This window comes from Amblyomma maculatum, chromosome 11 (assembly GCF_055883805.1).
Source record: "Amblyomma maculatum isolate TAMU_Amacu chromosome 11, ASM5588380v1, whole genome shotgun sequence".
In the NCBI taxonomy this organism is placed as follows: Eukaryota; Metazoa; Arthropoda; class Arachnida; order Ixodida; family Ixodidae; genus Amblyomma; species Amblyomma maculatum.
This window is the reverse complement of record NC_139354.1, coordinates 64170001-64197621: the sequence shown is the minus strand read 5'-3', so window position 1 is coordinate 64197621 and position 27621 is coordinate 64170001. Positions and strand designations below refer to the sequence as shown.

General features: G+C 42.2%; 1 protein-coding gene across 1 annotated transcript; it reads right to left on the bottom strand.

The window, feature by feature from the left end:
* Positions 1-5637: 5637 nt before the first annotated feature.
* Positions 5638-22105, bottom strand: LOC146173980 (A disintegrin and metalloproteinase with thrombospondin motifs like). Its single transcript, XM_084583872.1, has 8 exons — positions 21967-22105; positions 17402-17473; positions 17185-17312; positions 17039-17088; positions 14520-14628; positions 12555-12722; positions 8079-8441; positions 5638-5719 (listed from the first exon to the last, which is right to left on the bottom strand). The coding sequence occupies exons 3-7, from the start codon at positions 17298-17300 to the stop codon at positions 8267-8269; spliced, it is 618 nt and encodes a 205-aa protein (XP_084439998.1). The 5' UTR covers positions 17301-17312; positions 17402-17473; positions 21967-22105; the 3' UTR covers positions 5638-5719; positions 8079-8266.
* Positions 22106-27621: the final 5516 nt, after the last annotated feature.

Here is a 27621-nt window from a genome sequence, read left to right as displayed (position 1 = left end):
GAATCTCAAGATATTATTATAGACAGCATGTCGCAGCATGCAGAACCTAAAAACAAATTGTCGGTACGATCTTCAGCGTAATGCAGCTCTCAACCGTAGAAGGGCCATCTTGAATCAGTGAACGCAGACCAATCAGGTGAAGGATCTTCGCTGGTAAACGAAACTGCAGATCTTAAGGTGGGCATTCGGCAGTAGTTCAAAACGTATGATAGATCGTGTCCATCTTTATAAAAAGGGACTCGACCGGTTAGTAGCAAGCATTGCGGAACTGTTTCAGCTAATGGTACTATCATTGTAGACAAGTATGTGATCACTGCATTAAAATTCAAATGATCCAACGTCATTTATTTCGGAGCAAGTAACTACACTCCAGTTTTCTTCGGAATTCCATGAATAGAATATGAACATCAGGTTCATATCGGCTACATATTGTCAGAATTGTCTCGAGGCAGGGGTGAATGGCGATTGCATATAGTCAGAATGAGTGTCTATGACTTTAGGGAATGCATTATGTTTTTCTAATTACAGTAACTGGTCTAGATGAGAACAGATCACCCATAAGGGATGTCGATTATCTGTTGCGTTCGAGTAAAAAACCACAGCCAATTCGTATCGAATATACTCCGCGCGACCTTTTAAGTACTCAAAGCCAGACGGATTCTGCGACTCGCCTTTCACCTTCAACCTCGACATCGCCGAACCTTATAAAATTGAACAATGCTACCCTACTTTTGACAAGAAAGGAACACCTCCGATGCCGTACACGTGTTCTGATACCTCCGTGTGTGGTAAGCCTCCCCAGCGGTCTAATCCGTGCAGAGGAGGTGGCACTTCGGAGGATTTGATTTGAGGCGGCCCTAACACCGGCAGTGTTCAAACATGGCCTCAATTTCAACATCGGTATCCACACCCTGGATGCCCCATCTGAAAATCCAGAAATACAAAAGCTGACATCCATTACTTGCTTTTGGAATGTCTAGCCCTCAAGCTAACGCGGATACGGCATCTGGTGACAGCTGGCCTCTCCCCCCATAATCCACAGTCATAAGCGGATGGGACGCAGGGACCCCATCATCGTGCAGTCCTCGACTTCATTGTATCAGCCAACCTTTATTCATTTATTTGACCGCACCCTTTATCCTTCATGGCATTTTTGTGTCCTGAGGCAATAAACATCACAAAAAAACACACATAAAGCAACAGGAGGCTCTTGAGAGGCAAGAACAGTTGCTGCTGCTGAATTTAATTTTGCAGTCTAATCCAGATGCAGATTCGCATTTTGAATGAAATATTGTTCGGTAAGTCGTTGATATAAATTAAGAAGAGTAACGGACCAAGGACACTTCCTTGCGGTACACCCGACGTAACATCTGAGAGAGCAGAGGAATAATGATTAACAACTGTGAATTGCTGGCGATTAGAAAGGAAGTTGCGAATCCATGACAAAGTTAGAGAGTCTAAGCTAAGAGCAGAAAACTTCGATATTAGACAACAGTGTGCTACGCGATCAAATGCTTTTGAGAAGTCAAGAAAGGCGCAGTCAGTTTGTAAGTTGTTGTTCATATTGGAACGAAGGTCAGTAGTGAATTCGAAAAGCTGTGACTCGCAAGAAAAGTCTTTTCTAAAGCCATATTGATTGGGAAAGAAGAAATTATTAGATTCCAGGTGACCGTAAATATTAGACGCAATAATGTGCTCAAGCATCTTGCAGCAGATGCATGTTAGTGAAATGGGGCGGTAGCTTTCGCGGGAGTGTTTATTGCCACTTTTGTAAACTGGTACCACTTTTGCTATCCTCCAATCGTCAGGGAGCATGCCCGTTAATAATGATTGCCAAAATATATGAAGTAGGAGAGTACTAGACAAAGAAATAGTGTTTTTTAATATTTTGGAATTGACCTCATCAATGCCACTTGAAGAGGATACCTTAAGGCTAGTGATCAAATGGACTATGCCATCTAATGCAATGTCAATCGGAGCCATATACGGGCAGTCAAAATCAGATACGTGGGGAACATTAGAACTGCCTTCTGTAGTGAATACTGATGTAAAAGAAGAGTTAAATACCTTTGGACAGTCAACATCACAGTAAGGAATGTTATTGATGTCGTGTATGGAAATGTCATCATTCATGCTTCGCTGACCTATTACCTTCCAGAATTTTCTCGGATTATTTTTTAGCAGAGAAGGAAGGTCTTGTTAAAAATATTTAGCTTCAGCGTCACAAAGAACAGAGAAGTATGTTTTCAGGTAGTTTTTATACTTACTCCAAGCAATCGGAGAATTCACGCGTTTTGCATTTTGTTACAGCCATTTTTTCGTAATCCTCATTCGATTATGATTTTTTGTAAACCAAGGGTTTGATTTATCATTTGTTATAGTGACTAGGGGAACATGGTTTTGCACCAAGCTTGCCAGCTTCTCTGTAAATAGCACCCAGTTGTCACTGACAGACCGGTCAGAGAAACCAGGGAACAGTAACTTGTCAGAAAATTCCTGAAGTTATGTGTTGATAGCATTGTAATCAGCTCTATTGTAATCACGAATTTGCTTTCTCGCAGTGCCATAAAATGATAGCGGAATGTTAATAGTCACCAGAAGCAAATTGTGGTCACTGATTTCATCCAAAAAATGTATGTTACTAATTGTTTCAGGTGCTGTTGTAAAGATGAGGTCCAATATATTGAAACCACGGGTGGGCTTGGTAACTATTTGAAATAGGCTAAAATCTAAAGTCACGGTTATGAAATTTGTTGAGACATTACAAGGAGATGATAGCTTTATCCAGTCAGTCTCCTGAAAGTTAAAATTCCCAAACAGATAAGTGATATCGGCCTGGAAGAGTTCAAGCGCCCTAGTCATGCTTTCACGAAGTTTATTTGGAAAGCAACTGTCGGAATCTGGTGCACGGTAGCAATTTTGGGAGACGAAATCATGCAAGCTGTCCAGATTAATTCTAAATGGGATCCAGTGTCAATGACGAATGATGTAAAAGTTTTTATTATTCCCAAGAGGACGCCTCCCCCTCGCCTTTGAGGTCGATCCCGCCTATATATACTGAATGAAGTGGAGCCCGATAGTACTTCATGATCACTGATATCGGGGTGGAGCCATGTTTCGGTGCATACGATAATGTCAGAATCGCTATCTTCAAGAAAAGATGTGACAAGAGTGCGCTTCGATAGAATACTTCGTATGTTAGCAAATGAAATAGACGAAAAAGAGGAGACGACAGCTGGTTTAGGCTTGTGATAGTTGGGAAAATCAAATCCGGATAGTGCCTATTGTTCCAAAGGGATGACAGCGTCAGAAGTGATGTCGCAGATGTACGTTTGTGAATCCATGCGCAGCTTGTCTACCGATAGCTTGAATTTTTTCTTGTCATGCATTTTTGCGAATTCAATCAGCTTTGACCTGACCTTCTGTGTTGCAAGTGAAAAATCCTCACGAATGGCAAACGTCGTTATTTTCAACTTATAACCACAAGGCAGAATGCGGTCCTTGTCTTCAAAATACGTGAACTTTGCTATTATAGGGTGTTGCTTTTCAGCCTGATATTTTTCTAGCCTATGAACTCTTTCGAATTGTTTGCCCAGTTGTGGCGATACCTAGTTTGTCCCAGCAGAGGTTAATTACTTTTTGTTCAGACGTTGCCCAGTCCTCTTTTGGGTCATCTTCCACCCCAAAGAAAAACAGATTACAACGTCACATCCTATTTTCAGTATCGTTACATCGTGACGAAATGGCTGCCAACTGGTCTGAGACAACAACCGAATCCGCAGCGTTTATCCCATCGTCCGTAGTAGCGTGCGAGGCAAGGGTTGCTTCCAAAGCCGCCACTTTACTACTCAGTAGTTTCACTTCATTTTCTGCTGCTGCTTGTTTTTCTTTGACAATTTTGAATTCATCCAATAGTGAACTATATCCTTCCTCAAGTTTACTAATAGTTTCAAGAGCCTCAGCAAAGGCTTCAGCTTCAGTTTTATTCATTGGTCCAGGGTTTGCTTCCATGTCACAGGCGAGCATGAGCAGAATTTCACACAAAGCAAAGTAAAAACCAGACAAAGACGCTAACACTCGCTTCAACACATCATTCATCTCTAGTGGGCACGACACCGTAAAAAGACAGTAATTACTGCTCTTAACACAGGTCGCGTTATTCAGATAACTAACCTGTAACGTCAACCAGTGTGAGTAAGGCATCCCTCGTGCGGTATCGTGCCCGAAGTGGCCGGGGTGGGGATGGCTTTTAAGCTGCGCTCCAGCCGCTTCGAATTGTGATGCAGTTCCGGGTTGCCAGACAAAGAAACGGTTTTCTTCCAAAGTTGGTGTCAGGCGAGTCGTAGGCGGCAAAGTAGGACGCAAGTAGGTAGGCGGCAGCAGGTCGGTTCCTAGAAGCCCTGAGCAGGCCACCCAGGTGATAGCGGCCTGTAACATCAACCAGCGTGAGTAAGGCATCCCTTGTGCGGTGTCGTGCCCTATTCTTTGCATTTCTGGTGCTTAGAGTACCCAATAGACCTCATCGAGGTAAGACGCTAAATTGTTCATCCAGCACGCTCAGGAGAAACGTTCGGATCGATAGGTGCAACACAATACATGGGCTAGTTTGTTGAAACCTTGATCAGGTTAACAAATACCGATGATTTCCTGATGCTCACTAGACTCTGAAAATTCTGTTCCCCCTCCACTACTACGCGGTTTATGTCGCGCTTGCCCTTTTTTGGAACATAGCCGACTGCGCGAGGACCTAAATATCTCCCTTAGGAGAAACAGGAAAACTGGAAAAAGGGAAGTGTTGTATCTTAAATCCGACACTTCAATTTTGATTGCCTCCACTTCAAATAGTTGCAGTGGCATAACTCCATTTATTGTCACACAGTAGCCTCATACCAAATCATATGTGACCTTTTTGAGGATTGTAATCTTCAGTCTCTTAAGTGCGGACAAAGGCTTTTATTCTAAACTAGAATAGGCTTAGCCATGCCATGCTAGAAAACGCTTAGCCATGCCATAAGGCATTTGCATTGAAGGAAATATTGTTTTATTGCAAAAGCAATACTACGTCAAGTCTGGAGCCTTCAGCGTAGTATGATCCGGTAGTTACGCTTTACACCACGTGACTATTGACGTCTTACCAGCACGAAAGCTGCGCTACCAAGCCGACTCTTCAGCGTAGCGTGGCAGCAGCCACGCCAGCCGTTTCGCGCTTTTCCCACTAGGTGCGTTGTGGTCTAACAGGTGGTGTTGTCTTCCATTGGAGACACTTCGCCTCTCTTCTCTCTTCGGTAAGTAGAGGAGGGGAGGCTGCGATGTATAAAGCATTCATTTCAGCGCTTTTAAGACCGTTCGTCATGGCGTCTGAGAAGCAGAGGGAGAAGGCGGCTCGCAAGTGTGAAGCCAGGAAGCGACAGCGAGCTACGGAGACACAGGAACAATGTGAAGAGCGTTCGCAATCTCCTAGGCTTAACCACAGCTAAGCCATTGTGAATTTTTTTAATGTAGTGAAAGCGCCGGAGTCCTTTGTCATTTGAGCGTATAGTTATTAGTTGCCTTATCAGAAGTATTCCTTTATTTTGTCAATGCTTTCTGTCTCCTTGCGGCGTCACTGACAAGAAAAAAGACATAACAGAAAAACAACAGTTTTATTTCGTTTAAACATTCAAGTTCTGTCCTTCTTGCGCTTTTTGGGGTCCGCAACACACTGTCCTTGAATGCATACCTGTGCAAAAAAACAAAATGTCACTATAATTACTGTATTTGTGGCTACGTACCGCATTGACAAAAACTGAAAACTTTTTTCTTTCTATCTTTTATATATTTTATGAAATATGACCCTAGAAATATTGAACAAGTGCGTTGTCAGGCGTTGAATTAGTGCTGGCATTAGTCATATGTTGGTATGGTACTTGGTCATACATTCAAAACAATGTTAGATCGATGGCCATCCCGCTTCATGATTATCGCATTTTGCTTCTACGTGCTGTGCGCTATATGCTCATTCTTTCTAGCTATATTCTCTTCTTGAGAGGATGCTATCGTGAGTGGCTGGTATTCTTAAAGGTGGAGAGCACAATTCGAATCTGCAACTTTCTGTGCTTTAAGCGCTTTAGCATTCGATTAACTTTCAGTGACTACCTTCCCCTGTATATTAGCCTCGGCTGCCCTCCCACATTGGTTTGCGGCAGTGATATTCCTTTGTTGTCAGTAAAGTCCATTGCACTCTTGGGTAGCGTCAAGCACCGGTACACCAACTCTTTGACAGTATCTATCAGACGCCTCTCATCTCTTCCTTTTTTCTAATGCATTTGATTTCTGCTGCTTTGCTGTTGCGTGACATTTGGAAGGGCAAGAAGAGTGCTTAAGAATGTGGCCAAATATTGCGATGATGTATGTTCCTTCTTGTGCGTGCTTTCTGTTCGTGATGCATAATTTCACTCTGCTGCTTGGGATGGCCGTAAAACTCCTTCTATACGGTACAAGGTACACTTAATTTTTGCTAGCAGTTTGGGCGATCTTTCACTGGCGGCGCTACGATGGACTCTAAGAGCGTACAACACAAAAAAAAAAATTGAAAAAGTATTTATTCACGACTATTATTTCTTCTTAGCTAATCCTCAGGCCCTCAATGCATACAAAGGTGTGCACTGTAATCGTAGATGTGCACCAGCCATTCTGAGGCACGCCATCGCAATATTAATGAAATCGTTACCGCTATTCCACATCTGCAACATCAGCCTTATCTGTTTTAGCGCTTTATAGCGTGTTATCTGTGTTTTAGGGCTGTAGGTGCCTTAAATAGAGAGTCATCAGCGTGAATTAACATAAGGCCATGGTACTAAAGAGCATTATTTTGAAGTGTAATTAGGCAAAGTACAATAGTTGGGATGAAGCCAATAACAATAATTGCCGCCGTGACCCTCCTGGCGTGATTCAGAGAGTGCCACTGGTAAGTTGAGGCGCAATCATTACAGTTAAAACATTTATTGTCATGCCCATTACCACCCCTACATCTGCGAAAGGATGCACTTGGAAACTCCCAAGCACTTTTAACACTTACTATGAGCGTATATGTATCTTTAGAAGTTTTGCAATGCCATTCGAGCGTCGGTTGTTCGCTTGACGTGCCTGCTACGCCGGAGCGAATTGGAAAATGCGTACATGAATAGAAAGCTACAATCAGGGCTCCGTTCGTCTAGCTTGCCTCTAAATTTACCCATAGCCACTGATTGCTACTTCCTGTAGTTGTACTGAGTGTCCTACAAGCCGGTGATTGTCAGATGACCGATAAAGTATTTGAATATAATATTATTATTTTGTTTACAATGTACCTTGCAACAACGAAACATTACAGCATGAGGTTAATTCCTTATGCAGAAGGTAGTGCTGTAAAATGAGAAAGAAAAAATAGAACCGTATCAGGTGGAGTGGAGTTCCGGAAAAGCTTCTAATAAGTGTAGTAGCATGAGTGATAAGGTTTCAAATTATTGATCCAAGATAACAGTATAATGGTAGGATATCAAAATATGCAATAAGCTACAAAAATACGGTTTCATCGAGCTTACACATTCAAGTGGCCATATATATTTGATTTTTAGGAGTGTTCTGTTGTGCATTTTGTGAATGCTTTGTTTTTGTTTTTTTTCAGCAATAATGTTTAAATGTCATGTTTTCCTTTCTTAGGTCTTTTCGGGCTGCTTGTACAGCTTGATAGGGATTTGCACTTGTTCTTGTCGCAAACGTTTGCGACGGTTCAATTCGAAAAGTAGTTTGGTAGTTCTTTGCGTTTCAGGGAGCAAAAATGACCTTCGTCGCCTGACAGCGAAGGAACATGTCCGCGGCGTCGAATTTGCAGCACTTTTCTTCGATATAGTATACGTATGTACATTCATGCATACACAAACGATAACACACATACATACATAATACATACACAAATACATACATGCCCACACATATTTACATAACACATAAATATATAGATATTCAAGATGGCTGCGTGCCTGCTGGGATGCTAGTTGTTTTTTGAGCTAGTGTAACGTTCAAGAATTCTCAGAAAGGCATTTAAAATGGCGCTGTACCTGGCCTTCTCCACAGGGAGTGTATTCCAGTGCATCAAAATCTTGGTATGAATCGTGTCGATTAGGAGCCGTCTCATCATTTTCATTATATAAGCATCGTATCATGCATGTGCTTATGAACCAGTTTGTCTGAAAAGCAAGCAAGCCATTTCTCCGTGTAACATTCGGCTACATAGTACAACGAATGTCTAGAAGAGTTGGTGGAAGATTGGGCAGCTTCTTACTGGCTCGGGAACGACATTTTTCTTTGTGGGAAGCTTTCTCTCACAGTACATCTCAGCCGACACCACCATCCCAGGGTATTTCTTCGTAACGTTATATGTCGGCGTCGCGGTTACTTTCCAACAGGAAGGGCCCCGTTGTCTGCGAAAATCATGAAGAACAAGAACAGAAAAAATGACTGCACCGTAGAGTGAGCGACTGCGCAGAATTTCAAACGTGAATATAAGTTAAAAGTCAGAGCTCCTAAGAGAGACAGTCTTGCTGCCGTCTCAGATAGCGGATTTTATTCCGCCATTAAACATATTGTGCAGAAGAGCGGCCGTGCATAAGGAAGGAAGGTTTGAGCGCAGTGGGAAAATATAGGCAGCGAAGTGTTGTGCGATTTTAGAAATGATAGGGTGCAGCATATGTCACAGAAGGTCATCTAAAATTGCTATTATGTTTTACAGACGTACCGAAAGATGAATTGGCAGCCTTTAGTCACCATTTTAGGTTCTTAAAAAAGAAAATGGCAATCAAAAGTGTCCTTTATAAGCTGCATTCTAGAGGAGGGACTGCGCTGCAGAAGAAAAAAGGATCTCAACGGAAAGGCGTATAAAAATAGTAGTGAAAGAGGAACCTTGCTTTCTAAGCCCTTTCGTCAATTTTAGAGGTCATGTTTCCAAATATGTCTCGAAGAAGCATACAATTAGGGCATAATGCAGCCTGATCATTTTTGTTGTGATAGAGTCTGGCTTTTAATTGAAAACCCCTTGCAGCGGTTGTCATCGTTATTCTGCATATATATAATCGTATACATTAACCCACAAAAAGGAATATAACATATAATCTGGACACCGCCCCAAACGTTTTTTGACGACATTTATATGAACAGATTATTTGATTTATTTTTTAGTTTACATGATTGAAATTCTAGAAGCGATTGCAGTTTTGAGCCACGCCACATGGAGGGCTTCGGAAATTATTCAGCGCCAGGAGCTCTTTCTTCGAAAGCTGCACTGTGCCAAATTCCGGCCAAGCTCAACCTGTTCGGCAGCTTGACCTTCAAAAGGGATGTGTGACTTTGACCTGATTAAGTGTAGGTGTCCATTATTCTGTGGCGTCCTCTCAAATTTATACTTCGCCTTCTTTTCCGCAAAATCTAAGGTAACGAAAAATAGGTTGGTTGGTTGGTTGGTTGGTTTGTGGGGTTTAACGTCCCGAAGCAACTCAGGCTATGAGAGACGCCGTAGTGGAGGACTCCGGAAATTTCGACCACCTGGGGTTCTTTAACGTGCACTGACATCGCACAGCACACGGGCGCCTTACTTTTCGCCTCCATCGAAAAGCTGCCGCCGAGGCCAGGATTCGATCCCGCGTCCTTATAATTGTTCAATATGAAAAAATTGCGGATTGAACAAGTGGTGGTGTCTATCGCGCTTACTCTAATGACGAAGCTTGAGCTTCTTCCAAATTCAAAATGTCAAACCATGGATAAACATGCCTCCCGCAACTTCCACTTGCATCACTAGGTTTAGGCATGCTTTAATTCTCGGAATACTTTCAAGTGCACTGATATCGCACAGGGCATGAGTGCATTGTTTTTTGCCTCAATCAAAAAGCAGCCCGCAAGGTACAGACAGGTTGATGAACTAATGGTACAGGTACTACATAATCCAACCGTTTGACGGAATTGGTGAAGTCCATAAAATAGTTTTTAATGCGCTACTTATCTTCAAGATAACTATTATATGGCGAGCATGCGCGTTAATGCTAATCGCTGATATTGTTACGAGTGTAGCCGAATATGCCGCAACACGACGATGTTTTCCATGCTGGTTGAAAGAACGACCACGCTGAAGCTGACGCCACTGCGGGTTGTGCATGTTGTCTCTGAGGGGCTCCTTACTACTAAGGGAGAGACTTCTCCCGGAAACGCCCCTTAACAGTTTGATGGAGTGTGCGGGGTGAAATTAACCCGGGTCCAAAACAGGCAGCTTCGAAGTAGGTGCCAGCTTGATTCTCTAACTATGCCACCTGATACATAACCATCCACAGCGGCAACAGCGCCCTGCCATTGTCATAACACATGATCGTGGAACGGGCACTTTTTTGCGGCACCGATGAAGCCGATCTTGATCACTGGTCCTTCATGTATGAGCGGGTAAGCAAGCACAATCCTTGGGACGCTACTGTTTTGCTCGCCAGCGTCATTTTCTACCTGACGGGAGCAGCGCATGTCTGGTTCGAGACGCACGTGTAAGACATTATCCTGGGACATTTTCAAGCAAAAGCTGAAAGGCTTATTGGAAAGCCAATTGGACGCAAGCTCGGCGCTAAAAAAGATCTCCATCCAAAGAAGTTCTATCCTTCAGCCGCGGATAGGGTACCAGGCATAATTTCAGCGCCTCAGCCGTAGTCAATGGGACGTTCCCTTGAAGCTATCAATCGTGATGCTATGCGCACTGTAACCTATCTCCCTCGTCCCAAACCAATGCCCGTTCTGAAAGTGTCCACTCAACTTGAAACATCAGCTGAATTCATCGACCAGCGTGAGGTAAGCAGAATACTCAAAATTTCGCTTTAGCTCCATGGCTTGCACACCCTTCCTTCTTGGTCGTACTGTCAACTAAAAGACAATACCTCCACTGCTTTGCCACCGATAATAGCCGCGCATTTGCCTCCAGGGTGCGTTATATACACCGGTGCATCACTCACAGTTCTGCAGGGAGTTACCGTGTACAGGCCCTCCCATCCTCATTTTACCTCTCGCGCAGTGTTTAGCGTGGATACATGCACCCGCTTGCATTGGAGCTTCAGACGACACACAAAGCAATTAGTCCCTCCCACTCGAACCCATATTTGATACTGTTCATATTTGACTCCCTAGCCGGCTTAAGCAGCTTTTGGCTGTTCGGTGCGCATTCAACATTGCACAAACCATTCACCAGCTGTGCAAAAAATACCCCTCTCCTTTGCGTATAACTGGATTCGAGGCCATACTCACGATCTACAAAATATCCATGTGAATAAAATGACGCACATTCACACATCAGACATCCCGACAACTCCCCGCTTTCCTCAGATACGTTTCTGTCTCTAAATTCCGAGAAAAAAGCTTTGCTTCAACGAACACGCGCTCTAATTCCTCTGTGTTCGTACCCTCTCCCCCGTAATCTCACTAGAGAGGAGGAGGTATCTGTGCACTGTATTCGGGAATTTGGGCAGGAGCGGCACTGACCCCTTCTGTGCTTCATCTATGGCGTGATGAACGGTTTCAAGTGACCGAAAAGTGCCCTCATTGCGGTGCTTCACCCGAACTGTGGAATATGAGGCACCTATTGTGGACCTGCAGAGCTACGGCATCCGTGAGAGAGTGCTACATACAGAAAGTAGGCCTGCGGTGAAACCACGACTGTGACTACAGGAGCTGGATGCTAAACTATCATTTTATCGGCAACTTATGCGATATTTTAAGGGCGACCTGTTTAAACCTGTTCTTTTAACTTCCTTCTATTCCCCGCTTCCTTTTTCTATACCTGATGTTCGACTCCTCAAATAAAAAACAATCATCATAAATATACAACATTGCGTGTCACGATATCACACAGCCCTCCAGTTCTCCGCATACCTTATTCGGCCACCGCTATCCATCTTAATGGACTCCTTGAACCTCCTCCTTAACATTGCTCTCGACTTATTCGTGTCTTCTAGACCCGGCTGTGGTGCTCCTAAGGCCCGCAGAAACCCAGGGAGGAGTCACGCGCATTCCCTTTGTCTGCTTAGGTTTGCCGGTGTCAAAACTTTTCTTAATTGTTGTTCCCGAAGTACTAATGAAATATAGATTTTAGCGTCTTCATTTGATGCATTGGTAACGTGTGCCTTCTCTGTAGAGAACTAATGGTGTCTTTGACTGTTGGAGTGCCTGACAAACCAACACCGCCACAATAGCAACATTTAGTAGCATGCGCTGGCGTCTCTAGTTAGCCCTAGCTCTGCACACTATTAGTAGGGACGTAGGATATCCTCCGATACTGATAAAAGTCTCGGAGGCTATGCAGGAGTGCACAGAAAACTCCACTAGCGCCGTCAGCCGAAGACACGAAAAGAATATTCTTAATGATTATTGGTTGCTAATGTACACTAACATCTCACACGCATTGCTGCTTTGAAGTGCTAAATGAAAAGCACCCAACACAGCTGAAAAAACAATCCCTCTATATCTTCGAATATACACATAATGCTAAGGTGCCAAGGATTATCGCCTGAACTCACGTGACAATGTATTTCATCTGGGCGAGGCTGCAGGGGGAGTAGTGGTGGCTTACAGGACCCAGCTTCACGTAGCTCATGAGGTATCCATGTGTGATCGGGCAGTGCTCAGCACCCGGTCTCCCAGGATACCTGCGGTCAGGTGGCTGCCCATCGTGGGACGCTCCCAGCCTGCAAAAAAGTGAGTGATAATTTCCGCCCGACTTTTCTTCGATTTCAACTGTGCACCAATAAAAGAATTGCTTCGACCAAATGTGTATTTGACTATATATAATCTAAGATACATGTTTAGCAGTTCTCACACCTTTTAAATACCGAGCTGGTCAAAGCAGTTTGAAAGATACACTCCAGGAAATTGCGAAGTTATATCACCAAAAAAGCTTTGAAATCTAATTAGTAAGCGTGCTTCTCTAGCATATGAGAATTTGCCTTTCTAGCATGGGAAAGACAAAAAGTTATTGCATCCCTCGATGAATCTCTGATCCACTGTCCGTTACCGGCTGCAATAATCTTCACTACCGAATTCTTACCTTTATAAGCTTGAGCTTAGGGTTCATATTATTTTGTTACGCTATATCAATTATCCCCAACTTGTTTCAACTACAGGATTAACATATTTTCACGTTTTAACGCGACAGCGGTTAAGGGCCCCGTGTCACAGAAAAGTCGGTGTCGTCGACGGCGGCCGCCGTCCCGCGTCGTCCGGCGTTGGCCGTGAGCGAAAAATCCCAGAAGCATTAATAAATAAAAACTATTAGGAAAACTGCCCACCTGAGGAATCGAACGTGGACCTCCGGGGTGCGAGACGAGCACGTTAACCACTCCGCTTTGCCAGCTAGTTGGTTTAAAATTGACAAAGGCGCGTCTATTGATTGCGGTGTTGTCTCAGAAGTGTCCCTTAGAGAAGTGTATTCTGGCGTATATTAATAATTATGAGCATGTAAATTACAGAATTACAGAACATGCAGTTAAGCGAGTGGCAAATTACTTTTCCGCTTTACTTCCTCTTCACGTAGCGCCATCATGCGTGTGGCGCACGGAATAACATAGACAGGGCATGGCATCTTCATCGCGCCGGCTCGGATCGGCAATGATCGGCAACGGACTACGACTGCAACTTGAGGCCCGCGCATTTCGGCAAGGTGGCTGGCAGCGCTTCTACGTCCCGGAGGGATTATTAAATAAAAATGAGTATAGCAAGTTGCTCGATAACGCTAGCGCGTTCCATTCTTAAATGCGAAGCTTAAATTATCCCCAACTTGTTTCAACTACAGGATTAGACATATTTGCACGTTTTAATTAGAAAGTATTGTCAATATAGGTTTTGTTACGGTTGTTTAAAGAAAGCAAATTTTATCAATAGTACCTGAGAGTTCATATTTTGCTAGCTAGTCATAGCTTTTTGAAAGATCTTCAGACGCAGTTCACGCAGATATACAATTATGAACCTAAATTTTATGTCTTAACATACAAGTCTGCAGTGCTAAGTACCAAATGGTCAGTACGGTTTTTTTTTTTTTTGCGCTAAAAAATTCTCAGGAGAATAAACTTCAAATTCTAATTGCTAATGCGACATTTAGCACGCAATTCAAAGTGTAGTACATTCTTCGAGTGAACAGAGCAAACATTCAGCTTTATGCGTACTACGATTGCATCTTGAGAGGATTTGTTGTAGGGTGGCGCCAGGCTACTTTGTTAGTCTGAATACAGTGAGTGTTTTCTTTCGTGTTTTTGTATTTGTATATTTGTATTTGTATAGAGACGTTGAAATCGAACAAATACATATTACAGCCTCAGCTTTGTCGGCATTGTTTATTCGACATTACTGCGATAATATGGTTTAGTTGAATGCAATCATTTTTTGTCCAGAGAACAGAAAGCACGAGATGCCACCAGGTTAAATACATTTTCGCGAAAAGCCGCACATGTTTGGTTGAAAAAAATGTCACATATTGAACTAAAACTTACAAATGGCCAACCTCATGCGCAAAAGTGTCCGTTCCGCTGAATGTTCCAGCTTTGTCCTCTCCCAAAGCAACAAACCAATCACTACAGATGCCATTGTCATAACCAAGACCTGAAAAAATAATTTTAGCATTGAGTGGCACATTGTGGAAAGAAGCCGGTAGCCTGTAACATTGTCTACGATAAAAGTCGGTTAATGGTCAATGGGCTATGTTACATTTTTAGACGATGTTTAAACGCTAAGATTACAGGCTTGCAGCAGTTGGCAGGGGAAAGTTGGTAGATGCTGTAATAAGTGGACACAGCCAAATCTGGTGGTGGCTTGATTTAAAGACCACCATGGCGCATCGTCTCTACGTCAGTCATAAACTTACGGGCTCGTCGCCACAGTGTAACGGCGCTTGGATGTGTGCAGACGAGTCTTGATAGCTGCGTGCATCAGATTGCAATCGATACAGAAAAAAATACACGGACTGTCTACACCATAGAGAAAATGCCCTGCAGAGAAAGGCTGAGAGAGCAGGGTTGTGCCTGTGAGGATGGAGTATCAGCTGTCGCAGAGGCCTCAAGTTTAAGAGGAAAGGGAATGGCGAAGGAAGCGTAGACGAGGCAACGCGTACGTAAGGCTGGAATGTCATTGGATTCTGAATACAACATATAAGTTCCTGTTCGCAAATCTCCTTAATATTGCAATGTCTGTCGCTTTGGTGACCGGTAATTGTCGTGTAGTTAGTAGACGGCGGTTTCCGCTTTCTCTCAATATTAAACGTATAGCCTATGAGACGTAAGGTGCAGGTGTCACTTAATACAGTTTGTGTTTTATTTCTAAATGCTGGTAGTCAATAATACGATACCTTTCCTTAACCATTAAGGAAAGCAACGATAAATAAGTCTCATGAGGATTTCAGTACGCGATATTAGTTATTTTGAGGTTTATATATCGCTTGAACAACAGCTAATGGTACAGAAGAGTGAATGCCACTATATTTTGAGGACATTCTTGTTTTTAGCTATAACAAGAAAATTGGGCTCATCGAAAAACAATAAAATTTGTTAAGAATGTACAAACCGGTACATTTTAGCTACCAATGCAGCGATGAAATATTGTTTGGTTTTAACTGACGTGGTCGCCATCGGAAGCCCTACTTGATTTACTAAATCGCTCTTCCTGCTCGGCACTGTTGAAAAACATTACTTCACTGAAATTTTATAGTCCGCACCTACATATTTCCACTGTATGTGCACATTAGGGTAAGGGCAAAACAAAGAGAACACCTGGCAAGCATAAGATCGACGCTGAGTAGGGTAATAATGTGGACACAACGTTTCTTGCCTGTTCATAGCCGAATGACAAACATTACCAATGTTCGAATAGTAAAAGGCTTTTCCACTTGCTTTTTGGAACCCTCCCGTTGCAACAGCATTCAGTTTTTGACAGCCAAATAAGAGTTTTAAGAAGTATATGTTTATAGTTTACTGAAGCAGTTTCCTCCGAAGTTCTGTTATAATGTTTTCGAGAATAGCTTTGGCGTGCCGTTTTAAGGCTTTTCTCTTTGACAGCGAGTTAGTCGATTCGACTCAGAGGTACCGGTGCGCCATCCCTTTATTCTTACGTTGCCGAAATAAACTAAAACTATCAATTTGCAATCCAGAAAGATGTTACACTATTCTTTAAAAAGGCAGTGATCGGTATAAATGGCTTCAGAAAAGCTCGCATTTTGTCGGCGTTATAGATGCGCCACCTTTTACCTAAAAATCATTTTTGATTAGAGCACGGTCAATAGTGGCGATAAGTGCTATTCAGATCACCGTCGAAAGATCGGCCCAAATTCGCTACCGCTCAGCTCAGTCAAAAGTTTGGTCATCCATGATTAACATGCTGCAGCGTAACAGCTTTACACTAACTGAAGTAAGGACACCATAAAACGCCTTCATCCTCTTTAGAATTAGCGAAAACCACTAGGCCGCAAACGGAGCAGAGCTCAAAGAAGCGTATCTCGAACGCTAATCGAACGCTAATTTTAAGGTGCAGTAGTAAGTAGTCTACTATTCTCATATGATTTAGTTGGTCTTTGATATAAGATGCGTTGAGGGCACGTACGTCTTTGTTTACTTCCACGAATCTGTGCAATCACCAATTTTCGTTATGAAATGGCACCAAATTAAATATAGCCAAAAGTCGAAATGGCCAAGAAGCGTGTAGAGTGTTATATAGCTGAACGCCGCCCAGAAATGCATACTGTTCATGACGGTGTCCACGGGAAAACAGTAGTAAATTTGTTTGGGCTCTTAAATGAGGAAAAACTTTCAATAACGAGTAAACCAAACACAGGAAATACCAAAAAGAAGGCATATCCTGAATAAAACTGGTGGCGCATCTTAAAAATATATAGGAGCCTATTTTAGAATAATATGCGGAAATAGTCGTACACGTCTTATTTGCAGCTGAAGAAAAAAAAACAACGGCGTAAACACCTCTTTGTTGAAATGCACATTTTTCTCGGAAAGGCAGAATAACTCACCTCTAAGTGATCTATCTTCTCTTCCTCCTCGTTTTCCATAAGCATCGCGACTGTCAAATAGCAAAAAAGTTCATGTGATACTTTTCCTGTGTAAGTCAGGTATGATATCAAGATGTTAAGTGGCCAAATTAAACAAAAATACTTACCCAGTTAACAAAAACAGCGTGTCAGGATTACCTAATCGTACCTTCTCCTGAAAAGCATACCTTCCAAGAGCTTGTACAGTATCTTCGGCATTAAATATATCTCCTTTTTGGAGCATGTAAGGCTCGTCCTATATAACAGGAGGCGGCAAGACGGCACGCACGCTCGTTAAGTTTATGACGCCAAAATAAGTTTACAAGAGAAGGCGATGCCACTCACCACGCTCACTTCAACACCTGTCAGAAGAAGCTGTATCTTCGGGTCACGTGTTGCGCTCAGCCTAATGTTTACCTGAAGCAGCAATCGTATCTCTCATTGAATGCTCCTCAAGCCGTTCGATTAGGTATCGGTTACAAGTACGCTAAAAATAGTAGTTGTCACGCAGAAGTTGAAATTGATAAAATTTAATGTGCAGTTGCTAGGTGGGCGTGTTGTATTAATTACTTATCTGAATATTTACCGATATTAACAAAAAACGAAAAGCTTTCTCTCCCGGCTGCCCAGTTTGTGGGGGACAGAAATTGTTCTGTTCAAGTAACAACTGATTTACTCGGCAAAGTTAGGGGTGGTGATGATGAACTTAAGTGGCGCAAAGCAGCTTCTAATCGCCTAGACACAACCGTCCTTACTTCTACGGGAGGTTGGGATAGAGACGTTTGGTAGGGTAAGCGAGCGGAACAAACACGAGCCCCAAACGGGGAGAAAGGTTATGGCAATTGGAACGAGTGGACAGTCAAACGATCTGGACCCTTGAATCTACTTTGGCCTCGAAGGCTACTCCTGCGCTTATATAACGCGGTGCAGGTAAGCAACCACGCATAGATCATATTTAAGATTGCCGCAATCATCACTTACTTGAGTGCTTTCTCATTATAGGGCCGTTGAATACCGGCGCATTGTGAAATCTCAGTTTAAAAGAAAATAAGGTTAAAGACGCACACAAAAAAGCTTTGTGTTTTGTGATGATTAATGCACTCGATGTCGGATGTATTGAGCATAGATATATCAAATTTCTGCGTATATAGAACTCTAAAAATATTCCCTTGAAAACCCCATACAAAAGTATTGGAGCGGTGTTCTGTTATATTGAACTACCGAACTGAACGCAGTGACCCTGCAAAGGGTGCTTCTTCTAATAACAAAACATGATTATTTTCGCTTGCCCACCCGTGTACGTCGGGCTACTTTGGCCGCCTGCTGCCAGCGGTAAATTTGCAAAATCACTGAACGAGGAGCATGTCTAGTCCAAACTAAAAGGGCCTTCGGTCTGATGTATTTGTTTTAATGCGAAAACATTACTACGGTATGTTCAGAGATTTCTGTCCGCAGACCGCATCAACAAAATCGTGTCCGCAGCAGTTGTGAGTAATTGAAAAGGTTAGAGGTTAACGACTGGTATGAATCGATAGAGGGTGACGTAATTTTGGTGCCAAAAATAATTAGGCCAATAAGTTAATTAGGTAAATATTTACAGGCAAACAATTTTTAGTTGTCAGCAGCAGTAGTGAGTAATTTAGAAGAGGTAGATATTAATTAGTGATGTCAATTGATAGAAACGTGCGTAATGTTGGGTCTGCAAAAAATAAGATCAATATGTTACTTAGGTAATTAATTAGAGGCAGAACACGCAAAATACTGTCAACAGCAGTTGTAACTGAGAAGTGGTAGAGGTTAATTAGTGGGGTCAATCGATGAAGGGTGACGCAATGTTGTGTCTTAAAAATTATTAGTCCAATGAGTTAATTAGGGAATTATTTACAGGCAAAAATGTAAACGCAAAATGGTCTCATTAGCCAATGGCTCGGCGCTACCTTTTGAATGTATCAGATACTAAAACAGTTATTAAATCAGTAAATTAAGGTGACGTCAAGGACGTGATGTCATGCAATCTGAACTCGAGTCAAAAATGGGCAGAGGAAGGGAGGATTGGAACGCAATTTGAAAGTACCGAACTCTGAAAGGGGTAAACAAGAAGTGATTTATTGTAACGTCAAGAATATGACGTCACGCAACAAGACGTAGGGCCAAAGAAGGGCATAGGAAGGGATTGGCGCGCAATTTCAGAGTATCAAAGACTAAAATGGCTAATTATGAAGTGAATTAAGCAACTAGAAGCAACTACAAAGAGACCAGAAGCAACCAACAGCCGCATCCACGCCTTCGCCTCATTCCAATGCAGATTCTGCAGTGCTCTTTAACTTTTTCAGCTCGACATTCCTGATATGCGAGAAAGGCAAGGCTCAAAGCACAGGTTGTCGTCCAGTGAAACCAACCATGCCGACTGAAGATTTGTGGCTGGCTCCCGCGTGGTCGTCTTAGCTGCTAAACAAGAATAAAATGTATCGATTTCAACTGTTCAATTGTTACGTTTATACATTTCATCTAACAAGATATCTCTACCAATGGGGAAGGCAGAGAAGCCCTTGCAATTGTGCTCCAAAATTCCTCTCGCCCCCGCGTGCTAAAATAGAGAATTGTGTTTCTACTGTCACCCCCACCAATTCGGGGGTGAGAGGTGCGTTGGAGCACAATTGCCAATTGTAGTGCGCGTGATCCTGATTGAATCGAGGTGCCTCTGGTTTTAGTAGTGCTGCAAACATCTTTTGAGACAAAGTATGTGTACCCGTAAAATAATTGTTTTATACGGAACACAAGCAATTAAGTATCAAACTATGGTGTTTGTTAATGTTAACCTATTTCTAATAGATGTTGAACAAAACAGTATTATTCTTAGTAGTTATAAACGCATACATTCGTATTTTTGTTTTGAGTGAAATAGTTGCGTCGCACATGAAATATAACTATTTATTGTTACGTTCATTTGCTGTTATTTGCGCGGTTAGAAAAAGGTCTGTTCGTATCATAAAATTTATATTTTTCTGCATGATTAAATCTGCATTTAAATATTTGCTGCGATTGTGTAAACTACGATAGTTGGCGTCTTCGTGTTGTATATATATACCTCTCCTGGTGTTGTACCCATGTGAGGTCAAGACACAGTCATGAGGTTTCAGCACCTCCTTTTTGCCTCGTAGGTAATACCTGTACGTTGCCAAAGCAGCAATCACTTTTCCCAAATCCCCATCTATAGCATTGATGTAAACCCTAACCCCAAATGAATATGTGGCACGCGGCGCAAGACAGCCTTTACGCCCCGGGTTGTAGCACGTTCGTACATACGGTTCGGCATGCTCCCGGCTCATACCACGCAAACGTCTCAGACCCCGAAAGCGACAATCACCGCTCTCTCTTGAAAAAAATGGGGCAATTGTCGATTGTAATGTACTGGTTTGCCATATTATTTTGTAAAAAAAAATTCTTCACGTAAGCGCCTTTCAATATTTTCGTTAAACGCAAAAGATGCTTGCATTTAAATATTTTTAAATCAAGTGAAAAAGCATACAGATCATCAGATTCTAACTTATGTTATCGCAGAAGGGTTGTTCTTTTATTTACCTTTATTAGTGCCCATATTTAAGCATTTTCTGCATTTTCTTGGCTTAATAAAGGAGGCAGATATTGTGCGCTTCCAGTATTTTTTCTCATAAACGTCACTTATGGTTTAATCTCAATAAATGTTTTCATCCTTTATCTGTCGGTAAGGTTTATGCCAAAAATCTTATGAAGCACCTTTTAAGGAAATCAGTCCCAAAGTTTGTAAAAAGTGACGCTTTTCTTCGATTGAGATGAAAATAAACATAAAGGTCCACGAGTTAATAATACAAGAGATAGTTCATTAAACAGATAAACCTTGTAGTCTACAATCAACAAGGGAAATAAGGGACTCGTTATTACAGAGTTTAAAGGAGCTGACAGACTACGTGTCTAAGGAAAACATTGGGAGTTTTTTTATGTTTGGTTGTTGGTATTGACAAGAATTAGACTAATAGTGATTATCGGGATAAAGAATGTCAAATGAAAAGCGGAAGGAAAAACAGCGCGCCGATGATGAGAGTCCCAAAGCGACTCAGACTATGAGAAACACCGCAGTGGAAGACTCCGGAAATTTCGACCACCTGGGGTTTTTTAACGTGCACTGACATCGCAAAGCACACGGGCGTTTTGCTTTTCACCTCAATCGAACAGCGACCGCCGAGGCTGGGATTCGATCCCGCATCCTTGGGAACAGTAGTCGAGCGCCGTAACCATCGCGCCACCCAGGCGGGTCGACAAAGTTTATATTTTCTTCCAATGCGTTTCTCAAGTCTCTTATTTAGACTCTTTATCCTATTTGACACTCAGTGATGAACATGCGTTAGTGTGTCCAATTGTTCAATACCCCATTACCTTTTCCCTTTTGAATATATCCTCTTTTGAAAGGTTTCTGGCTTTGGTTAATTATTTGACTATTTGTTTTAGCCGTCGATGTTCTCTGTTACAAGATGTTTGCTTAAAATGCACATTTTCATTTTGTTTTCTAATAGATTGAGTGAAACCAGGAAAGCAAAACCTGCATGTTTTGCTTCTCATTACGAATGCATCCATGCTTCAGCGCAAGTTTCTCGCCAATTATAAACGTGCTGCTAACGAAGTGGCTTCGGAGGTCGCATATTTCAATCGCCTGAGACCGATTCGGTCAGAAATATAATTTGTATTGTTCTTTTATGGTGACCGGACTTGCCATTCACCAGAAAAGTACATGCCTGAGTTCATAGGAAAGCTTGAAATAGAGCATCTATGAACTTTAACTGTCATCTTAGTACAAAACTGCCATGAGACTTTACATACTTCAATACAACTGCATCGACAGCAGCCTCTACTCCATGTTAACGTTGCAAACTTACCGTGTTTACAATCAGGCAGATGTAGGTTATCAGTTTTGTTTTGTTCTTAAAAAACTTGCTGTGGTAGGTGTCCGATATCACGACAATTTCGACTTGCACATTTTCTGGTGCGCCTTGCGGGTTTGCACTGCTTCTAGCAGTTATCGCGAGAGGACCAGCTGCAAAACAGTTTTATTCATTTGTGAGAACATGCGTGCAAAAGGAAAAATTGATTTGTCTAAGAATAGATTGCATGCGTGCCGGTCCCCTCATCTCTGCATAGTGGATAGTTTAGCATTGGTTCAACCTTGCTCGCAATTAAATCTGCCCGCTATTTTGCTTCAGCTTTGAAAGCGCATAGCAAGCTGCTCTCTTCTAAAGCACCTGTTATAGCGAAGAGATGCAATCTAACGTCGATACAGGTGTATGGTGGCTCTAAAATAGTCGCCAAGCAGTGTTGAAACCGTTTATGCACCCAATTACATCTACTTCGCGACACATTGTACGCTCAATTAAAGAGCAAAATGTGCAGTGGTAGATGGCGATATTAGCCGTAATTATTCCTGCCTCATTCACATCAAAAAGGGTCCGAAAACTTGAGCACAGGTTAGGGTGAAATTTGCTATTTGGGGAGGTGTAATATTTGTATGACAAGACTGAAGCTGACCCAACATGGAAGACGATACACGGTAATATTTTATCTATAAGTTTGCAGTGTTGAATTCCAGAAACAGAGTGCCAGAACTTTTTTACCATAGCGAGTTCAGCTAACATACTACCTGTTATCATGCATGTGTGAGGAGGATGTTTATCTTCTCAACGAGATACTTACTGCGCATGAATACGTTCAGTTCTCATGAGTTCGGCTTCCAATTGTAATACATTGACGCTTAAAGGATAAACAATAACTTCAAAAATTTTGTTTACAACTGTCTTGCAGAATGTTCTTTCTTTTCAAGAGATAGAGAAGCATAAATATTCTTAAAATGTATATTTCGCTGCTCTATAAGAATAAAGCAATAAGTTGATTGGGTAGCAAAACTGGTATTCTCTGAAACTCTGCTTCCCTTACTTTTGCATCACCATTATGTTCGACTTTAGTGTGGAGCATCTCAGAGCAGGCTGAACTGCCTAATGTACTACACTTGTCCAAAACGACAGTTTAGATTTTCGCTCATCTGAGTGCGTGGGGCGCCCTACTTACAGCCGGGAACGTTTTTGCTTAGATTTAAATTGTTTCTCAATGAAGAAGACAATAGAGGGACTTACAAAATGTATGATTGTAGGTTACATTCTCAGGTTCTTCTGCGGCATTAATTACATGTATCATATGAGGAATGAGATCAATTCTTGACCGGACATCCTCGGAAACTGGTTCAATCCGCAACTCGGGGCTGATGAGACCTTCCTAACAAGGGATAAGGACGAAAAATATTATTATGCAGACGCCGAGTGGCAGCAAGCGAACTGGTCCTACTGGGGACACAAATCCCGAGAGAAACAAACAAAAAATTCCAAAGTTGAAATATAAACAGTGAAGCTCTGAAAATTTAATTTTGCATTGGCATTCACTGAAACTACAACTTTTAATAAGGGGAAAACCAAAGTTTAATTATGTTTTGAATAAATAATTTTCGGCTATCCTGCAGTTTAATTGCTTCAGTAGCGGCTCTTGCAATGCAATTGTAAACATAGTAATTATTGAATCTAGCGATCGTTTTGGTGAGGCGAGGTTGCAATGATAAATAGGGAAAACATTTGGCAGTTGGAAACGAAATCGTCAAGTATTTGATTTCGTTAGGATCATTAGGTTATCATTGCATTAGAGCACCAAATTCAAGCATGTCGTCAAGCCGACCTATGAGCACAGTAACTAGATACACCTGCTGGATACACCTGCGGGCAAATGTTCTTCATCTTGAGCGGGGCGGTCAAGCGACGTTAACACCATACCTCTTGCCTACATTTTTGAGGCCATGTGAAATTCTGGGCACATACGGTACCACCGCAACCGTCCTCTTCTTCTCACCGCCCAGCTCAAGATTCAGAAGATTTTCCCGGCTATTCAAAGGAAAAAAGAATTGAAGAAGCAAGAATTTAGGGTGAAACGTAGAGACCCATTTGATGGATGCAAGACAGGTGTTGTGTACAGGCTTCCACTCTCTTGTGGAGCCTGTTATATAAGACAAACAGGACGATGTATTAATAAGAGACTACATGAACACCGGAACAACTTGGAAAGCTGCGAGGACAAAACTTTTCTGGTATCACATTGCCATTCATGTGAAATAACGAAGGAGAAGAAGTGCACTCTTAAGTTTGACCAGGTTATGATTTTGTATCGCCACAAAGAGAGGATGACGAGAGAGATAGTGGAATCATATTTTATTTCAACGAACAATAGGTGTGTCAGCAACACTCTTCTTTCTCTTTCAAGCAAAGAGATGTCTTTTTTGAGTGACTTTTTGTTCAGCAGGTGAACCCAGGGGATTTTTCACGTGATTGTTTCGTTTTCTTCATGATTGTTTTTTTTTCTGGGCCTTGGAGTAAAGGGCTTAGGCATAGTTGTGAGTCGGTGCTTGTACTGTGGCTTTCTTTTATCATGTCCTTTGTCTTCGTGCTCGCGCTGTTTAAATAATTAATGAATAAGTACCAACTCGCCCAACAATGTATCTTGGCCAGCCATCTTTCACATACTGACGTCGACCACCATAAAAAGTATTCCTATCTCTTTCAATATAAAACAAAAAACGAAATTTCATCATACTCATGTCAGCGGGCAGCCTTAAGAGAAAATACAAAAATTTTAATCTGCCTTATTGGTCAGCTCTCCCTAATTGTATGCAGTAAAGCGCTTGCAAGCAGCAAACATGTTTTGCGTGAAGTTTAATACGTAAACAGAACACATTTTTCTTCTTACCACTTCGATGCCTATCCCCTCGTCAATAATAGACACTGACGCCTGTTTCTCCATGTCTTGGTAAATAGTGCTCTCAATCTCTTCGCCGTCGTACTGCAAAATGAATATTACATTGTGTTTTAGAATGCACAGTGTGTCATGCACATTTGACCGGTTTGAAGAGCTGCTAAATTTCTAATCAGTCGCAGAGCAAAATGCAGTTTGATAATATACTTCACGTGCCTACGTAAACGATGTCGCTTGAGGATGGCAGCTAATTTTAGAAAATATTGTATCTGCTTCTTTATTGCTATTGCTATTGTATTAGCACATACGCTTCCTTTTAGGGCAGCTAACGTTCTCTATATCATCAATTCATAGGAGACTAAGGCATTACTTTTGGTAATAGATTGATTTGTCATTGTCACAATAAACTAAAAACACGTTGCCTGCATAATAATGTGCTTATTCACAGGTTCGTGATAAAATTTCACACAGCTGGGGTTACGTCGGGCTATTATGACGGAGATGTTGCTGCGAAGCATTATCCTGTAAGTTGGGGGATGCCCGGGGGCGCTGTAACGAACATATCTCACTGCCTTTGTGAAACGAATGCACCGTAATTTATTTCGTACGACTGCAGCCGCATGCATGGCTGCTTACACACACTTGTATATTTTTGGAGTTGGCATTCGTTTCATGATTGGAAACCACCTTGCTCCCCTTACCTGATTTATTTTGAGTGGTGTAGAAAGCAGGAGGCGCTCCGTACCTCGCTGACTAGTCAGCAGATATATTTTACTTTCCCCACCACAGAGTTGCACACTTCTCAGTGAGCGATGGTCAGCCAAATTAAATAGTTTTATAAGAAGTTCTTGGTTTTCTTCCTGAGGGCTGTGCTGCTGCTGCGACTGTGTGATAGCACTACTTGTTCAACACTGTCAGCTCGAAGAGCGAAAAGCTTTGCATTTAAGAATCAGGCAAGCATTATAGCATTATACACACCCTTATGGCTGTACTCTTCTCTGTAGCCCCGCCGGGGTGGCAATGATTACGGCGCTCGACTACTACTGTTCCCAAAGTGATGGGACCAAATCCTGGCCTAGGCGGCCGCTTTTCAATGGAGGCGAGGGAGCAAGTCACCCGTGTGCTGTGTGATGTCAGTGCGCGTTAAGGAACCCCAGTTTGTCGACATTTCCGGAGTCTCTCATAGCCTAACTCTACGCCGTCTCTCATAGCCTAACTCACTTTGGAACATTAGCCCCCCAACCCAGCCCATCGTCTTTGCAGAAAACAGTGAGTCGAACTTAGAGCGTTGTGCAGAGAGGAAGAGAAAACATATTGCCGCAATCCATTCAAATCTTTATTTGTTCATTATGCCGGCATGCGGTCAAATCACTCTGATTATGGCAAGCGGATCAATAATGTATTCTTTGTTCATGCCACGCGTATATTTTTGATCAGTTTCTTTGCCGCGCAAGATGCATCGAGATGTGTCTCGAAGATTGCGGCAACTCGTTTAGCTTTCTGCAATGTTCTATGTTGTGCTAGTATTGAGCGTTTGCCAGTGGGATGGAGTGAGTAATTCAACGTCCAGCGAAAACGTTTGCTGCTATCGCCACAGCAGATTTGTTCACTTATTTTGAGGGCCCAAGTCAGCTCAATAAAAAAGTTAATTTCAGTGCAGGACACACAGAGTGCTGTGTGTTCTTTTGTGATCACGGCATTGTTGCCGCCACGAGACAATATTCAAGGGAATGAAATCTGATGTTACATCCTGCTAATGTTTTGTTAGAATGCGCATTAAGGCTATGCGAAGGCGATGCCAGAGAAAAAAAATGGCGGTGTAAGAGGTCTTTTCTTGGAGCTCAGTGAATTCAGGGAGCGTATTTCTAATACGAAGATTACAGGGTGTTTGTTTTGATTATTTTGTATCAAGTATTTGAACATTTTAGTAGCAATCCATATCGAAATTGCTTTAAATTGATTAAAGGCAGTGTAAATAGTCTCCACTGAGTGGTTGTTTTTGTTACAGCCTAATGATTACAGCACATAATAACGGAGTATTGCACATAACAGGCACACACACGTACTAAAACAAAGTATAAGAAAAACGTTTCGCCTATTAACCCATTTGGCACAATACTTAATATAAGCTCTGGCCCACCGCATAACGTTTGGCATCAATTCAAGGTCACATTTTTAAAGAACATCGGAGAAACCGGCGACTGTTAGCCTTAGCGGTAACGCCCTACGAATTTTAAGAGCGCTTATGTTCCTTAAGAGATAAATGATATAGCGCTGTGTTCTGAATTCATTGCTCCACTGGTGGGACTATAATGATGGCAAGCAGGGAGAGCGCGAAGAATTCTCCAAGAAGAGTTATCGTTTGCTGTGTTAGCATGTGTGCCTGTTACACGAGGATTATAATTCACACTAGTAAATGTCTCGACCCTACGCTTTTAGTCATATCGCAACAAATGATTGAAACGTACACTGCAAATCAATATTAATATTAGGTTTTTATCTCTTGAAAGAAAGTGTGGTTGCCATGAGATCTCTTTTTTGTGGGAAAGCCCAGCTTTTGGAACAGCGGTATGCTAGACTTACATGCCAAAATACCAGGATTATTGAAGTCGAAAGCACGTGAGAAACACGCCTTGGTGCACGGAGTATATGCTGCGATGGACGAACTTCCTACTGAATTCCTTAAATTGGTGTGTGTGTGTCTTCCATAATTTTAATATTCGTGCGGTGAAGAAAAGCGGAGATATGGT

Excerpts from the sequence above, each read along its gene's own strand:
- LOC146173980 (XM_084583872.1), bottom strand. The coding sequence starts at position 17,300 with ATGCTCCAAAAAGGAGATATATTTAATGCCGAAGATACTGTACAAGCT. Across the intron at positions 14,629-17,038 it reads AGAAGATAGATCACTTAGAG|GTCTTGGTTATGACAATGGC; the intron begins GTGAGTTATTCT and ends TTATTTTTTCAG. Across the intron at positions 8,442-12,554 it reads CAGATGAAATACATTGTCAC|ACAACGGGGCCCTTCCTGTT; the intron begins GTGAGTTCAGGC and ends TGATTTTCGCAG.